Source organism: Ranitomeya variabilis, chromosome 2 (genome assembly GCF_051348905.1).
Source record: "Ranitomeya variabilis isolate aRanVar5 chromosome 2, aRanVar5.hap1, whole genome shotgun sequence".
Lineage (NCBI taxonomy): Eukaryota > Metazoa > Chordata > Amphibia > Anura > Dendrobatidae > Ranitomeya > Ranitomeya variabilis.
In genome coordinates this window covers 1,018,413,589-1,018,428,222 of record NC_135233.1, presented here as the reverse complement: position 1 = coordinate 1,018,428,222, position 14,634 = coordinate 1,018,413,589, and the positions used below count along the sequence as shown (strand labels likewise).

Sequence of the window (14,634 nt, the reverse complement as noted above, 5' to 3'; positions counted from 1 at the left end):
GGAAGGAACAACAGGATTTGTGCTTTGAAAAAAGCAGTTGGTTTGCACAGCGGCGTACACACACAGCAAAGCAGCTATCAGGGAGCCTTCTAGGGCAGCCCAATGAGGTACAGCGCTGAGGAAAAAAAAATGTAGCTTCCACTGTCCCTGCAAACAAAAGGTGGTGTTGGACAGTGGAAATCGCTACAGCACAAGCGGTTTGTGGCTTTATGTACCCTGCCTATCACTATCCCTGCTTCTGAAGAAGCGGCAGCAACCTCTCCCTACGCTCAGATCAGCAGCAGTAAGATGGCGGTCGGCGGGAATGCCCCTTTATAGCCCCTGTGACGCGGCAGAAAGCAAGCCAATCACTGCAATGCCCTTCTCTAAGATGGTGGGGACCAGGATCTATGTCATCACGCTGCCCACACTCTGCGTTCACCTTCATTGGCTGAGAAATGGCGCTTTTAGCGTCATTGGAACGCGACTTTGGCGCGAAAGTCGCGTACCGCATGGCCGACCCCACACAGGGATCGGGTCGGTTTCATGAGACGCCGACTTTGCCAAAAGTCGGCGACTTATGAAAATGAACGATCCGTTTCGCTCAACCCTACTCACGAGTTACGTTGCTGGGAGCAACGATGTTACAAAGGGTGCGATTTTTTCTGAATATGGTTCTAGGTTGGGCAGGAATATATGCTGATAAAACTGGATCCCCTTTCAAAATTAACCAATATTTTTTCAAAAGGTTTCCTACGACCCCATGTGATTGGTTAAAGGTAGTTATAAAACTCCATTTAGTGAAATCAGAGGGTTTAACAGACCTATTATTCTTATTTTTAATCTGCTCAATGCATTATTTTTGTGTGAAGGCTCTGGCTCTTGTGAATGCATCAAAAAACAATTTTTTAGGGTACCCTTTACTCTTAAAACGATGTTTCAGGATATCGGCTTCTTTGAAGAAATCACTGTCTTTAGTGCAGTTCTTCCTGATCCTCCAGTAATGCCCATAAGGGATATTTGAAATCCAATTAGGGAGGTGGACACTGCTAAAACTTAGATAGCTATTTACGTCTACCCTTTTGAAGTGCGTGGATGTTGAAAAGTGACCATGCGGGTCAACATGTACCAATAAATCTAGAAATTGGATTGCTGTACTAGATAAGTTGGTTGTGAATTTCAGTTCCCAAGAATTCATATTCAGGGACTGAACGAAATCGAGTGCTTCTAGTTCGGAACCCATCCAGATAATAAAAAGATCATCAATAAAATGGCGGTATAGGGCAATTTTGCCCACCGCCAGTGGGGACTGCGCGATGAAGATGGACTCAAATGCCCCGATGAACAAATTAGTGTAACTGGGGACAAATCTCGTCCCCATCGCGCAGCCCCTCACCTGGCGGTAGAAAGCCCTTTCAAAAGAAAAAACGTTATTGCTAAGGACAAACATTATTATTATGCTATATCCTGTCTTTTTTACCTTTTTTGATATATATGTTTTTAAACTGCGTTTGCGACTTGTATCTTAATTAATTATGTGATCCCATCTAATCATGTGTTCCGAACAATTGCTCCTTAAATCTTATTGGTTGGTGCTCCTTTATATGCTTACTCTGGCCCACTCTCTGTATACTGCCACCTGATGAGCTGTTCTGTCGAAACGCGTTGTGGATTTTAATGAACAAAGAAACTTTTAATCCTTTCATCTGTGTCCTGTGCGCTCCCATGTGACCGGAGTATCCTGCAACTCACTGTTTATTCCTCTCCTGAGGCACCCGGAAGGAGCTGCATCGGACCTTTCTCAATCAACATCTCCCCTGACCGCCAGCCTGGCGCTCCGTTAGCCTGTCTTCTCTGTATCTATTTGAAACTGCTGGATTGGGTATATGGGAATGCCTGTTGGTCCCTATTATACTATTTCTACTGTGGTGAAATTGATGCCACTTTGGTATTGTCTGCCAATAATTTTTGGAAATGTGAACACTCCTGGTTGGGTGTCCATCTGTTGGATTCGGCGAAGTGGAAGACCTGTCGGTCCCTGTTATACTATATCTACTCTTGCGAAATTGATGCTACTTCTGTGGTGTAAGGCCCTCATTTGTTTAAATGTGAACACTTCTGGTTGGGTGTCCATCTGCTGGATTGGGTGTAGTGGAAGAACTGTCGGTCCCTATTATGCAATTTCTACTATGGTGAAATTGATGCGACTTTGGTATTGTCTGTCAATACTTTTTGGAAATGTGAACATTCCTGGTCGGGTGTCCATCTGCTGGATTGGGTGTAATGGAAGACCTGTCGGTCTCTATTATACTATTTCTATTGTGGTGGAATTGATGCCTCTTTGCTATTGACTGCAAACATTTTTTGTAAATATGAACAGTCCGGGTTGGGTGTTCATCTGCTGGATTGGGTGAAGTGGAAGCTCTGTTGGTCCCTATTATACTACTTTTATTGTGGTGAAATTGATGCCACTTTGGTATTATCTGCAAAAAATTTTTGTAAATATAAACAGTCCGGGTTGGGTGTCCATCTGCTGGATTGGGTGAAGTGAAAGATCTGTTGGTCGCTATTATAATATTTTTATTGTGATGAAATTGATGCCACTTTGGTGTTGTCTGCCAATAAATTTTGGAAATGTGAATATGGCACCCCAGGAGTCCGGTTGCCACAGTGTCATTGCCTTCCTCAGGGGGGGTGATGCCATGCCTTTAAGCAAGGAGGGATCCCCTTAACAGGTAATACAGTCCGCATCCAACACCTTTCCTGACTCCAGGCCAGAAGGTGGAGCTCTAACCAAGTTTTCAGGGGAACTTCCCTATAAGTTCTGGCTGGAGGCGGGGGTTAGTTAGTGTGTGTGAGGGAGCAGACAGAGAAGGAGGAAAAGGCAAGAATTGAGGAAAACCTGAGGGATTGGAGCTGTGACTGAGCTCACCCCAGGACTGAGTGCCGAAGATTGGACACCGGAGTCCATGGTTGTGTGGGAACTGCAGGTCCTGCAACCAAATCCGGAGGGCAGGAGATTGCAGGTCTCCTGGCCCCATTGGACACCAGGAGGCAAAGCAGCAGACGAGAGCCCGGAGTCACCACGAGGGAGTGACACCAGGAACAGGTTCAAGCTGCCTGCCATGCGGGTAGTGTTTCACTTAGTGGACAGACTGAGAGAGGGACTTGAGGAGAACAAAAAGCACCAAGCACCCAGTGTACAGCGCAGCAGGGAGGCCTCCAACTCCACCTAGCTAGGTGGACTCTGAAATTGCTTCCAAGCTGCCCGGATCTCCATCACCAGCATTGACTTGTGCCTCAGACTGCACCTGCAACCTGGGATTGAAGGTAAAGGAAACTGCAACCGTTGAGTCCTCTAGTTATTCCTGCACTCCAACATCCACCATCCCTCATAAACTGTTCTGGTAGCCCTGGGGCCCCGCTTCACCTGTGGGGAGCAGAACCATGTCCCGCTGCATCCCCATCGTCCCCAGCGGTCCCTGTAAGCCGAGTACCACAAGTGGCATCATGAATATTCCCCTTTTCCTATATAAACTTTATTCCTTTCCATCATCCATCTCTTTTAATTGCGTGCCCAGGGCCACGGAATGGGTCACTGCTGCCATGACCACCCCATTAAGGACTGTCCGACCGAGTTCTGAGTACCCCATGGCCCTAGCGGGTGTTGCATGAACACTTCCGGTTGGGTGTGCATCTGCTGGATTGGGTGTAGTGGAAGACAGTTCTGGTCTCCGGTGTATAAGAAAGACATAGCTGAACTGGAGCGGGTGCAGAGAAGAGCGACCAAGGTTATTAGAGGACTGGGGGGTCTGCAATACCAAGATAGGTTATTACACTTGGGGCTATTTAGTTTGGAAAAACGAAGGCTAAGGGGTGATCTTATGTTAATGTATAAATATATGAGGGGACAGTACAAAGACCTTTCTGATGATCTTTTTAATCATAGACCGGTGACAGGGACAAGGGGGCATCCTCTACGTCTGGAGGAAAAAAGGTTTAAGCATAACAGACGCGGATTCTTTACTGTAAGAGCAGTGAGACTATGGAACTCTCTGCCGTATGATGTTGTAATGAGTGATTCATTACTTAAATTTAAGAGGGGACTGGATACATTTCTGGAAAAGTATAATGTTACAGGGTATATATATTAGATTCCTTGATAAGGTGTTGATCCAGGGAACTAGTCTGATTGCCGTATGTGGGGTCGGGAAGGAATTTTTTTCCCCATGGTGGAGCTTACTCTTACCACATGGGTTTTTTTTGCCTTCCCCTGGATCAACATGTTAGGGCATGTTAGGTTAGGCTATGGGTTGAACTAGATGGACTTAAAGTCTTCCTTCAACCTTAATAACTATGTAACTATGTAACTATGTAACTATGACCTGTCGGTCCCTATTATACTATTTCTAATGTGGTGAAATTGATGCCACTTTGGTGTTTTCTGCCAATAATTTTTGGAAATGTGTAGAGTCCTGGTTGCGTCTCCTTCATGCATGTTGCCTGTAGCAGTAGGCCTCCAAGATCATCTGGCCTCCACTTCCTTGGAGTCAACTAGCTGTGTTGCTATCTTAGATTTTTCTGACAATAGTAGTCTACGAAATTTGTATGATATTTGTGCCACCCGAGTGTGGCTGAGCATGAAAGCAGGTAGAGGTGTTGGATGTGGTATCAGGGCTCCCAGCACAGGAGGCCTACACCGATCTCTCACCCACCTCATCTTTCTGTGACATCCAATTGAAAGCTGTAAATGCTCTCCCAGACCCCGATACCTCATGCCTGGCTGATTGCTGCAGTTCCATGCTACAATTTGTACTGTGGGTGAATTGAGGCCACTTTCCAGGTGTCTGTCCCTCATTTGATGTGTTTTGGCAGCATTTGGGGCCTTTATAAGGTGTTGTGCAAGTGTTTGTTTTTGCCTCCCATTGACATGAATGGCATTCGGTTATGTTCGGTGAATATTCGACAAATTAATCAGCGAATATTGTAAATTCAGCAATCATAATCTGAACCGAACATTGAAATATTCGCTCATCTCTAACTGAAACACAGTTTTAGCACAAACGATTTGGTGAAGTTAATTAGGACTCATGGCTGCAACACAATTTTAGGCCTAACAATTTTTTCGTGGAAATCTGGCCTTCTGATTTGCCACTGAAACACAGTTTTAGCACAAATGATATGGAGTAGTTAATTGAGACTCGTGGCAGCACCACAATATTAGGCCTAACGATTTTTACTGTGAAATCTGGCCATCTGATTTGACACTGAAACACAGTTTTAGCTCAAACGACTTGGCGTAGCTAATTGGGCCTCATGGCTGCAACACTATATTAGGTCTAACAATTTTTATATAGAAATTTGGCCTTCTGATTTGTCACTGAAACAGTTTTAGCACAAAAGATTTGCATAAACTAATCGGGACTTGTGGCTGTACCACAATATTAGGCCTAATGATTTTTTCGTGGAATTCTATCCTTCTGACTTGCCACTGAAACACAGTTTTAGCACAAGTGATTTGGAGAAGCTAATTAGGTCTCGTGGCTGCAACATTATATTAGGTCTAACAATTTTTACGTGAAAATCTGGCCTTCTGATTTGTAACTGAAGCAAAGTTTTAACACAAATGATTTGAAGAAGCTAATTGGGACTTGTGGCTGCAACACAGTATTAGGCCTAACGATTTTTTCGTGGAAATCTGATCTTCTGATTTTGCACTGAACACAGTTTTAGCACAAACAATTTGGAGTAGCAAATGGGGCTTTCATACACGGCCACACAGTTTTTGCACAATCTACTTCGATGCTGGAAGATCGATTTTACAAAGGACAAGTTCACTTTCAGCAGCACAAGCACTAGTGCAGGAGTGACCTCTCTACACTGTGACACTGAGCAAATGGCCAGCAAAACTAGATGTCCACTTTATAAATGGCCATAGACATGTGACTTTGGCAACCAATCACAGAAGATATTCTGAAAAAGAGAATGGACAGCCCCTCCAAAAATCATACATTGATATAATGCTACTAGGCAAAAATATACTGTATATAACTGAACATGAGGTTTTTTAGTTTAACATTCTGATTAGACTGAATGAAGCCCACTGCCACGTCATGGCAAACCTCTTAGTGGGTCCCTATCACCCCAATCACAGAAGACCTTAAGCCATGATGTTGTGGATTGTTTCTGCGCACTGATTGGTTGCCGTAATCAACACACATAAAGTTAAGTGAAAAAAAAGCCAAAGTAATAGCAAAAGCATTAGTGGAAACGCGACGATTTAAAGAACTGTGACCAATTTTTGCAGACTTTGAGTAAAAATGCTCATGAAAGCGAACACGAATCCAAATGTGCTATGTTCCTGCTGAATTTAAGATTGTCGAATGTTTTCTGAACATGTTCGCTCATCTCTAGTCATCACCACTCCACTCGTGTCATGGACTTGCTTCGCTATAAAGGTCTTTCGGACCTCTGTTTAACAGATTGAGATGCGCTGTGCTGACACGGTGGAATTCAACTGTGCACATGTTGCAGCGACTATGGCAGCAGCGACGACCCCTGGTAAGGGATGACATTTTGCATACTCTGGCCCAATGCAGTACCAACGTGTAGTAAGTCACGCTTGCGGAGTGGGCACATATGAAGGATCTCTGCACCCTTCTGCACAGTTTCCAAATGGCTATTAAAATGGTTAGTGCTGACGTTACCATCATGAACATCACGAAAAGAGGATGCGGATGTGATAACAATATCTCAAATTTCTGGACAGTTGTTGCACAGGAGTGTGCAATGGGAGGGTGGATTACAATGATCAAGGGGGGCTAATAGTACCAGACAAACTGTTAGTGAAGGTGCAGGAGCCGAGAAACAAATGGAGGAGGATAAGGTGATGGATATGCAACAGTTAGGAGATGAAGAGGATAATGATCCCCTCTCTGTTGTCCGTAGTTGGACTGAGGAAGCAAGTTTCAGTGTTACCTCCCTACCAACACAGCATGAACTTGGACCTCATGGAAACACTTGCTGCACTATCTGCAACATGATTTTGGGCAGTATTGCTAGGATTAGAAATAGTGGAGTTGTGTGAACACGAATCCGAATGTGCTATGTGCTGAATTTGTGATTGTCAAACATTTTCCGACCAAGTTTGCTCATCTCTTCTGTTTACTCTTATAACTCCTGCCAAAAGGATGTAGATGAAGTGATGGGATATGTATTACTAATTCTGTTTAATTAAACTTTTGGCAATACAAAGTTTCTTTACTGAGAATTCTTAGAAAAATTATTTATCTTTGGGCAGATTCACTGTCATGACCTGTGCTTATGATGATGAAGTTGATTCATGGAAAATAACATAATTTCCAATGTCTAGCAAAGTTCCCTTTTCATAAGACAAGGTTCCTCCATCTCACAAGCACAGAAAGCAGCTAGAGCTGAAAAGACGAACACAGCCCTAAAAGAACAAAGGGGACCAAGAAATATGTGCTCCACAAAAGTAATGCTGAGTTTAGCTCTGTTTGCTGCAAATGCCATCTGTATTGTCTCTGCCGGTAAGTAGAGTTTTGCTGGTTACGGTTACAGATATAGATATAGATATATCTGTTTTGCTGGTTACAAATCTGTAAAGCAACCAAACCTCGGCTTTTCTTACATAGAGGCTCAGATTTCAATAACACACCTCTCTTGACCACTATGGGAAGCTATTTAGTTTACAGTATGCTATTTAATATTTAATTATAATAATAATAATAATAATAATTTTATTTATATAGCGCCAACATATTCCGCAGCGCTTTACAACTTATAGAGGGGACTTATACAGACAACAGACATTACAGCATAACAGAAATCACAGTTCAAAACAGATACCAGGAGGAATGAGGGCCCTGCTGCTCGCAAGCTTACAATCTATGAGGAAAAGGGGAGACCCGAGAGGTGGATGGTAACAATTGCTTTAGTTATTTGGACCAGCCATAGTGTAAGGCTCGGGTGTTCATGTAAAGCTGCATGAACCAGTTAACTGCCTAAGTATGTAGCAGTACAGACACAGAGGCTATTAACTGCGTAAAGTGTATGAGAACATGATGGAGGAACGTGATTATGTTGTTGTTTTTTATTAATAGGCCACACAGGGATAATTAGGTTAATGCGTTGAGGCGGTAGGCCAATCTGAACAAATGAGTTTTTAGTGCACGCTTAAAACTGTGGGGATTGGGGATTAATTGTATTAACCTAGGTAATGCATTCCAAAGAATCGGCGCCGCACGTGTAAAGTCTTGGAGACGGGAGTGGGAGGTTCTGATTATTGAGGATGCTAACCTGAGGTCATTAGCAGAGCGGAGGGCACGGGTAGGTTGGTAGACTGAGACCAGAGAGGAGATGTAGGGTGGTGCTGAGCCATGGAGTGCTTTGTGGATGAGGGTAGTAGTTTTGTACTGGATTCTGGATTGGATGGGTAGCCAGTGTAATGACTGGCACAAGGTAGAGGCATCGGTGTAACGGTTGGCGAGGAATATGATCCTGGCAGCAGCATTCAGGACAGATTGGAGCGGGGAGAGTCTGGTAAGAGGGAGGCCAATTAGTAGAGAGTTACAATAGTCCAGACGAGAGTGAATAAGTGAGACAGTAAGAGTTTTTGCAGAGTCGAAAGTAAGAAAAGGGCGAATTCTGGAAATGTTTTTGAGATGCAGATAAGAAGAGCGAGCCAGTGATCGGATGTGGGGGGTGAAAGAAAGCTCGGAATCAAGGATGACTCCAAGGCAGCGGGCATGTTGCTTTGGAGTAATGGTGGAACAGCACACAGAGATGGCAATGTCGGGCAAAGGTAGGTTTGTAGAGGGAGAGAACACGAGGAGTTCAGTTTTTGACAGGTTCAGTTTCAGATAGAGGGAGGACATGATGTTAGAGACAGCGGTAAGACAATCACTGGTGTTTTCTAAAAAGGTCGGCGTGATAACAGGAGAAGAGGTATATAATTGGGTGTCGTCAGCATAGAGATGGTACTGGAAACCAAATCTACTGATTGTTTGTCCAATAGGGGCAGTATACAAAGAGAAGAGGAGGGGGCCTAGGACTGATCCTTGAGGAACCCCAACAGTAAGGGGAAGGTGAGAGGAGGAGGAACCAGCAAAACAAACAGTGAAGGATCGGCCAGAGAGATAGGAGGAGAACCAAGAGAGAACGGTGTCCTTGAGGCCGATGGAGCGGAGCATAGTGAGGAGGAGCTGATGATCCACAGTGTCGAATGCTGCGGAGAGATCCAAGAGAATTAGCATGGAATAGTGACCATTAGATTTAGCTGTTAGTAGGTCATTAGAGACTTTAGTGAGGGCAGTTTCAGTAGAGTGTAAAGAGCGGAAACCAGATTGAAGAGGGTCGAGAAGAGAATTATCTGAGAGATAGCGGGTAAGACGGGAGTGGACCAGGCGTTCCAGGAGTTTAGAGATGAAGGGAAGATTAGAGACAGGTCTATAATTAGCGGCACAATTTTGATCGAGGGAGGGCTTTTTAAGTAGTGGATGTATGATGGCATGCTTAAATGAGGAGGGAAAAATACCGGAAGTGAGGGAAAGGTTGAATATTTTTGTTAGGTGAGAGGTGACAGCCGGGGAAAGGGACTGGAGGAGATGCGACGGAATGGGGTCGCTGGTGCAAGTGGTCGGGCGAGAAGATGCAAGGAGCCTGCTTACTTCTTCTTCTGTAACTGGTTCAAAGTCAGAGAGTGAACTAGATGCAGTGGGGGAGGGAGGACAGTGCTTGGTATGAAGAGATTGGGAAATGATTTCCTGTCGAATGTGGTCAATTTTTTCTTTGAAGTAATTGGCCAGATCGTCAGCGTGGAGATCTGTGGTTGGGGCCTGCTCTCTTGGGTTGAGTAGGGACCGGAAAGTGTCAAAGAGACGTTTAGGGTTATTGGACAGCGAGGTGATGAGGGTGTTGAAATAGGTTTGTTTGGAGAGGTGAAGGGCAGAGTTGTATGTTTTTAACATGAACTTATAATGGATGAAATCTTCGGGCAGATTAGATTTTCTCCACAGACGTTCGGCGCACCTGGAGCACCGCTGCAGGAAACGTGTTTGCAGCGTGTGCCACGGTTGTCGCCGTCTGTGCCGAGTTGTTCTATGTATAGGAGGTGCAGCTTCTTCCAGGGCACTTTGCAGGGTTTCATTGTAATGCTTCAGAGCAGAATCAGGACAAGAGATGGAGGAGATTGGGGCCAATGAAGACTGCAAGTTCTTCATAAGTTTCTGGGTGTTAATGGCCTGTATGTTTCTATAAGTGTGGAAAGTGGGGATGACCTGAGCGGGATGGCAGTTCTTGATAGAGAATGAAAGAAGGTTGTGGTCAGAGAGCGGGAGAGGGGAGTTTGTGAAATCATCCAGTGAGCAAAGCCGGGAGAAGACCAAATCAAGGGAGTTTCCATCATCATGTGTTGGAGAGTTAGTATGCTGCGAGAGGCCGAAAGAGGAGGTTAGAGATAAAAGGTGAGAAGCAGATGGGGAGAGGGGAGAAGCAATTGGGATATTGAAATCACCCATGATGAGGGTGGGGGTGTCATAAGAGAGAAAGTGTGGAAGCCAGGTGGCAAAATGATCCAGGAACTGGTGAGAGGGGCCGGGAGGACGATACACCACCGCCACTCGCATGGAGAAGGGGACGTAGAATCTGACAGCATGGACCTCAAAGGAAGGGAATACAAGTGAGGGTACTTGGGGGATAACTTGGAAGGTACATTTGGGTGAAAGGAGCAGACCAACGCCTCCACCTGCTCTGTTGTCTGATCTTGGGGTATGAGAAAAGTGTAGTCCACCAAATGAGAGAGCAGCAGCAGCGGTGGTGTCTGACTGCTGGATCCAGGTTTCAGTAAGAGCCAGGAGATTAAGAGAGTTAGAAAGGAAGAAGTCATGAATGAAGGAGAGTTTATTACACACAGAGCGAGAATTCCAAAGAGCACAATTGAAAGAGACAGAAGGCATGCATGGAATATTAATAAGGTTAGAGGGGTTTCTGGGTGTAGCAGTTGGGAGGTTTGACTGGCTATAACATGGGGGGCCGGGGTTCGGAGAGATGTCTCCAGCAACTAGGAGAAGGAGGATAGAAAGAGTGAGCAGATGGTTAAGTGATTTGTGAGAGCGTCTCTTGTGTTGGATGGTGGGACTGAATGGATCTGCGCTGTTAAGCAATGTGAACAGAGCATGAGTGCTATACATAGGAGAGGCCAGGACAGAGGGGCCAATATGGATGGAGTGTAGAGAGTTAATGCAAGGGCGGTGAGTGAATGCAGCAGCCAGGATATAGATTATACAAATACATATGGTGAGTATTTGCTGTGTGCCAACTGAATAGGGAATAGATTTTGATTGTCTTACCTGTCTCCTGCCCAACTGCCATGTTATAACTGCTGAATACTTAGAAAAAAAAGTACACGAATAATAGTGCACGAATGCCCCCTGCATGAATGCTTCCCCAAGCTATATCTACATTTATAGGTGGCCAGCTCTTAGATCTCACTTTTTTTTTTTTTTTTTTTTTTGGTCTTCCCCCCTCTCGTTACCAATCAATCTAACTCAATTGAGACAGCAGGGCACAATAAATGTAGTGATCAGATAAACAAATGTCCAGGTCTACATGGATCATAAACCCCTTTGAAAAACAGTTATGCGAACTCTTGGCATAAGGACAAGCAGAAGAGAATTAAATATCTAGAAACAAAAACAATTGCATAACAAGCTGGCTAACAAATATAGATATAAGCAGGAATCAATGCCGAAGGTAGAAGGACTCTGATACCATTCAAGCTTGCTTGCTGTCAGGGAATGGAGCAATAGACATGCAGGATATTTCAGTTCAAAGAATGAATGATATGTTACCATTCAAGCTTGCTTGCTGTCAGGGAATGGAGCAATAGACATGCAGGATATTTCAGTTCAAAGAATGAATGATATGTTACCATTCAAGCTTGCTTGCTGTCAGGGAATGGAGCAATAGACATGCAGGATATAATTAATTCTATGCAAACACAGCATGCCATACCCTCCAAACATTCTCTAGAAGTGGCTTCAACCATAATTTCAGTCTGTGCAGGGGATTTGGCATTCTGGAGTTGGAAAATGGAGTAGTGTCTGCGGTGTATACTTGTTGTGTAATTAGGCTACGTTCACATTTGCGGTCTGCGCCGCAGCGTCGGGCGCCGCAGCGTCGCCGCATGCGTCATGCGCCCCTATATTTAACATGGGGGCGCATGGACATGCGTCGCACTTGCGTTTTGCGCCGCATGCGTCACTGCGGCGCCCGCGTCCGGGTGCAGTGGACGCAGCAAGTTGCATTTTTGCTGCGTCCAAAATCAATGAAAAAAAGGATGCATGCGGCGCAAAATGCAGCGTTGTGCATGCGTTTTGCTGCGTTTTTGTTTGCGTTGTGCGTTGCGGCGCCGACGCTGCGGCGCACAACGCAAATGTGAACGTACCCTTATTTAGCGCATAATATTTGTCATGTTAAGGAAAAAAAAAATGTTCAAGGGTGGATAGTCACTTTCATGTATGTCTTGAGGTATCAAAACTTGGAGAAGTCAGTTGCACAAATCATAAAATAATACAATGGCTGAAAAAGGGCATCACATGCATATTCTTATGCATACGAGGACTAAGCTGCTGTAGGTGTAAAGCCGGACACATACATTAGATTGCTGTCAGTCAAACCAATGCTTTGCTTGATCATTCGGCAGACAGCCATATCGACCGTCTCTCCGATACACAGGAGCCCTTATTCGGCTGAGCACTCCTGTGTTCTCTATGAGAAATCAGCAGACTGACATCTCTGTCCGTGGCTTATCTCCAGGAAAACAAAGCAATAGACAGTCCAAAATCGGACATGCCCAGCCAACATCTTCCCCAACGATCACTCGACCAGATCCCCCATATACAGCTCTGGCAACAATTAAGAGACCACCACATCAAAACCCTGTCATGGGCAGCCCAATCTCCAGACCTGAACCCCATTGAAAACCTATGGAATATAATCAAGAGGATGATGGATAATCACAAGCCATCAAACAAAGAAGAACTGCTGACATTTTTGCGCCCGAAGCAGTCTGAAAGACTGGTGGAAAGCATGCCAAGATGCATGTAAGCTGTGATTTAAAATCATGGTTATTCCACAAAATATTGATTTCTGAACTTTTCCTGAGTTAAAACATTAGTATTGTTGTTTCTAAATGATTATGAACTTGTTTTCTTTGCATTATTTGAAGTCTGAAAGCACTGTTTTTTTTTTTAATAATGACCATTAGGGTTGAGCGAAACGGGTCGTTCATTTTCAAAAGTCGCCGACTTTTGGCTAAGTCGGCGTCTCATGAAACCCGATCCGACCCCTGTGCTTGTCGGCCATGCGGTACGCGACTTTCGCGCCAAAGTCGCATTTCAATGACGCGAAAAGCGCCATTTCTCAGCCAATGAAGGTGAACGCAGAGTGTGGGCAGCGTGATGACATAGGTCCTGGTCCCCACCATCTTAGAGAAGGGCATTGCAGTGATTGGCTTGCTGTCTGCGGCGTCACAGGGGCTATAAAGGGGCGTTCCCGCCGACCGCCATCTCACTGCTGCTGATCTGAGCTTAGGGAGAGGTTGCTGCCGCTTCGTCAGAAGCAGGGATAGCGTTAGGCAGGGTCCACTAACCACCAAACCGCTTGTGCTGTAGCGATTTCCACTGTCCAACACCACCTTCGGTGTGCAGGGACAGTGGAAGCTACATTTTTTTTTTTTCTCTCAGCGCTGTAGCTCATTGGGCTGCCCTAGAAGGCTCCGTGATAGCTGTATTGCTGTGTGTACGCCACTGTGGAAACCAACTGCTTTTTTCAAAGCACATATCCTCTTGTTCCTTCCTTTCTGCACAGCTATCTTTTTTGTTTGTCCACACTTTTTATTTAATTTGTGCATCAGTCCACTCCTATTGCTGCCTGCCATACCTGGCTGAGATTACTGCAGGGAGATAGTAATTGTAGGACAGTCCCTGTTTTTTTTTTTTTTTTTTTTTTGTGGGAGATTAAGATTTGCATTTCTGCTACAGTGCCATCCGTGTGTGTGCCATCCCTGTGTGCGCCATCTCTCACTCAGTGGGCCATAGAAAGCCTATTTATTTTTTTGCTTCATTTGGGTTCTAAAATCTACCTGAAAAAAAAAAACACTACATCTATCAGTGGGAGATTAATACTGTCCTCAGGGCTTGTGTGCCACTCCTGATCCTGACTCCTGTGCGCGCCATCTCTCACTCAGTGGGCCATAGAAAGCCTATTTATTTTTTTGCTTGATTTGGGTTCTAAAATCTACCTGAAAAAAAAAACACTACATCCATCAGTGGGAGATTAATACTGTCCTCAGGGCTTGTGTGCCACTCCTGATCCTGTCTCCTGTGCGCGCCATCTCTCACTCAGTGGGCCATATAAAGCCTATTTATTTTTTTGCTTGATTTGGGTTCTAAAATCTAACTGAAAAAAAAATCACTACATCCATCAGTGGGAGATTAATACTGTCCTCAGGGCTTGTGTGCCACTCCTGATCCTGACTCCTGTGAGCGCCATCTCTCACTCTGTGGGCCATAGAAAGCCTATTTATTTTTTTGCTTGATTTGGGTTCTAAAATCTACCTGAAAAAAAAAAACA

The 14,634-nt window shown here is 44.7% G+C and overlaps 1 protein-coding gene across 1 annotated transcript in view; it reads left to right on the top strand.

The window, feature by feature from the left end:
* Positions 1-7,408: 7,408 nt before the first annotated feature.
* Positions 7,409-14,634, top strand: part of LOC143810137 (uncharacterized) — a 33,434-nt gene continuing 26,208 nt past the window's right edge. Inside the window, exon 1 of the mRNA XM_077293029.1 lies at positions 7,409-7,529. Within this exon, the coding sequence (XP_077149144.1) occupies positions 7,460-7,529 (70 nt within the window). The 5' untranslated portion in view covers positions 7,409-7,459. The remainder of the gene's footprint in view (positions 7,530-14,634) is intronic.